The sequence below is a fragment of the Elaeis guineensis genome, chromosome 15 (assembly GCF_000442705.2).
Source record: "Elaeis guineensis isolate ETL-2024a chromosome 15, EG11, whole genome shotgun sequence".
Classification (NCBI taxonomy): domain Eukaryota; kingdom Viridiplantae; phylum Streptophyta; class Magnoliopsida; order Arecales; family Arecaceae; genus Elaeis; species Elaeis guineensis.
This window is the reverse complement of record NC_026007.2, coordinates 45582890-45585583: the sequence shown is the minus strand read 5'-3', so window position 1 is coordinate 45585583 and position 2694 is coordinate 45582890. Positions and strand designations below refer to the sequence as shown.

The window sequence follows — 2694 nt, the reverse complement described above, 5'->3', positions numbered from 1 at the left end:
AGTTCCTTGCCATGTCCTCTGTCCATCCTTGACCGGAATAAATTTTTAAAATAAAAAAATAATAAAAACCACTAAAGTTTCTGTTTATTGCATTACATCTAATAATTTGTAAAACAAGAAGAGGAAGATAATTTTTTTTTAAATTTTTTTGAATATTTTTTGTATAAATATTATTTTGATAATTTTTAAATTTTTTTCTCACATGATTTTTGAATTGTATTTAAGGTTAATGATTGGACGAACGTTCTATTACACAATGGATTATAGTGTTATAAAATTAAATTTCAAGAGAGTAACGGTTGAATTTTGATGAATAGATTATCTCTAATTTTAATAAAGTTTTTATAATTTATGAAAAATTAAAATAAAAAAAATAAAAAAATAGAAACGCGCTCTCCGACGCCACCTCTTGTCTGATTTTTCCAGAACCATCTTTTCCTTCCGTTTCCTCCCGCGGTCCCTCTAACCTCCATCCGTTATGTATATATATCCACCCTTCCCTCACACTTCTAATCCCAACCCAAAACTTCCTCGTCTTCTTAAGTCCACTCCTTCCTTCTCATCCCTTCCACACCTTTTGCAACTGCCCAACATCTGGTGTCATGGCCACTTGCGTCGAGAATTGCCGAGCTAAAGCTCCTTTCAGCAAGTATGTAATCGATATCCCCCAACCTGATTCAATCCATCGTTCCGACGACTCCAGCGAAGTCGCCGGGGGTGACGATGTTTGGGCCACTATCAAAGAAGAAGCACGATCAGACGCCGAGGAAGAACCCGTCCTCCGCAATTACTACTTTGATCTCATCCTCTCCCACAATTCCCTCGAATCGGCTCTCTCAGCCAATCTTGCGAGCAAACTAAGTCTTCCAAATCTCATACCGACCAGCAGTCTCCAAGAATTGTTCACCAGCATCTTCGCCAAGGTTCCGGAGATCGGGTGGGCGGTGAGAACCGATCTTCGAGCTGCGAGGGACCGGGATCCGGCGTGCGCGAAGATGGTCCACTGCTTTCTTTATTACAAAGGCTTCCTGGCGTTGCAGGCCCACCGGGTGGCGCACCAGCTTTGGGCAGAGGGGCGGACGGCGGCAGCGCTGCTGCTGCAGAGCCGGACGTCGGAGGTGTTCGCCGTCGACATCCACCCGGGGGCGAGGATAGGGGCCGGGGTGCTGCTGGACCACGCGACGGGGGTGGTGATCGGCGAGACGGCGGTGGTCGGCGACGACGTGTCGATCCTCCACGGCGTGACGCTGGGCGGCACCGGCAAGGAGAGCGGCGACCGGCACCCGAAGATCGGGGACGGCGTCTTGGTGGGTGCAGGGACGCAGATACTGGGGAACGTGGAGGTCGGGGAGGGAGCGAAGATTGGGGCCGGGTCGGTGGTGCTGCGGGCGGTGCCGCCGAGGACGACGGCGGTGGGAAACCCGGCGAGGCTGGTCGGTGAAAAAGAGACACCGGTCCGGCTCGAGAGGAGGGCCGGTTCGACTATGGACCACACCTCGGGGTCGGATTACGTCATCTGACAGCAGGTTTTTTTAAATTTTTGGGTGACATCTCTGGGAAGGTTTTTACACGGGCTACTCAATGTGACGCGGGATGGATGGAGGAGCTCAATTCGTTTTCGAGCTCTTTTATTTTGAAAGGGGCTTTTCCCACTAGTTAAGATCAAGAGGATAAAGTTATGTAGCAATTTCTGATGCTATCTTGAAATTTTAGATTGTGTCTCCTCCTTTTTATATTTTAATGGTTTAGAACTTTCTGTTGGACGCTAATGAACGATGAAAGCACTCTTTTAAGGATATGGTCTGACTACGGAATATTTGGATAATCATACATAACCCAGCAGGTTACAAGATCATATGAAAGAAAAAAATAAAATAAAATAAAATCGGAATAAAAAAATAAAAAATCAGAATTATATTCATGAAATTCATAGAGAGAATAAAATAAAGATTTTTTTTTTTTAAGCTCCTTACAGAAATGAGAGAGACCTAATTAATATGGATTAGACTAAGCCTCGTATTCAGAAATAGTAGAAATCCTAATTTCAAATTTATAAGTATAATAGGATTATGCAAATAGACTCTAATATATTCGGATTTGGGTGTGTGGCTCACACACACCATAAAAGCTTAAAAAAAAAAAAAAACTTTTTTGACCACACTTCATACTTAAAAAAAAAAAAAAAAATCCTTTTGGCCATACTTCAGACTAAGTAGGATTTATCTTAGACTACTTGAGTCTCTTGGATAATTAGAATAGTTTACAACTTGTACAGTATTTATGGGCTTGTCAGGTTGTTCTTAACATTTTTGTTCATAAAAAATTGCTTTGACCAAGAAAAATAAAAATCACAATTAATGAACTGGTTCTAGTTTTTTTCTTTATTAGTTTATTTTTTTTATTTAATGAGTTGGGTCATTTTTGGATTTGGAGAACCTTGATTATATGAGGGTTCAAAATCAAAATTGACTAGAACTTGTAAATTTTTGTTGTTTATATCTTATGACTATTGAAGATTGTTCAATTTTTGTAGGTGACATTTATAGTCATATGCAGTGTGAGATGATTTTATTGAAAGGGCACAACTTTTATTTCTAAATTAGGAGATAGCTCTTGTATAAAATGATGAGCTTGTCAAATATGTCTTTGTAAGTTTGCCCCAGTAAAGACAAATAAACATTAATGTCTGACAGG

The 2694-nt window shown here is 41.1% G+C and overlaps 1 protein-coding gene across 1 annotated transcript; it reads left to right on the top strand.

Moving 5' to 3' along the window:
* The first annotated feature begins 503 nt into the window (after positions 1–503).
* On the top strand, positions 504–1796 carry LOC105033933 (probable serine acetyltransferase 4). Its single transcript, XM_010908918.4, has one exon. The coding sequence runs from the start codon at positions 603–605 to the stop codon at positions 1518–1520; it is 918 nt and encodes a 305-aa protein (XP_010907220.1). The 5' UTR covers positions 504–602; the 3' UTR covers positions 1521–1796.
* The last annotated feature ends 898 nt before the right edge of the window (positions 1797–2694 follow it).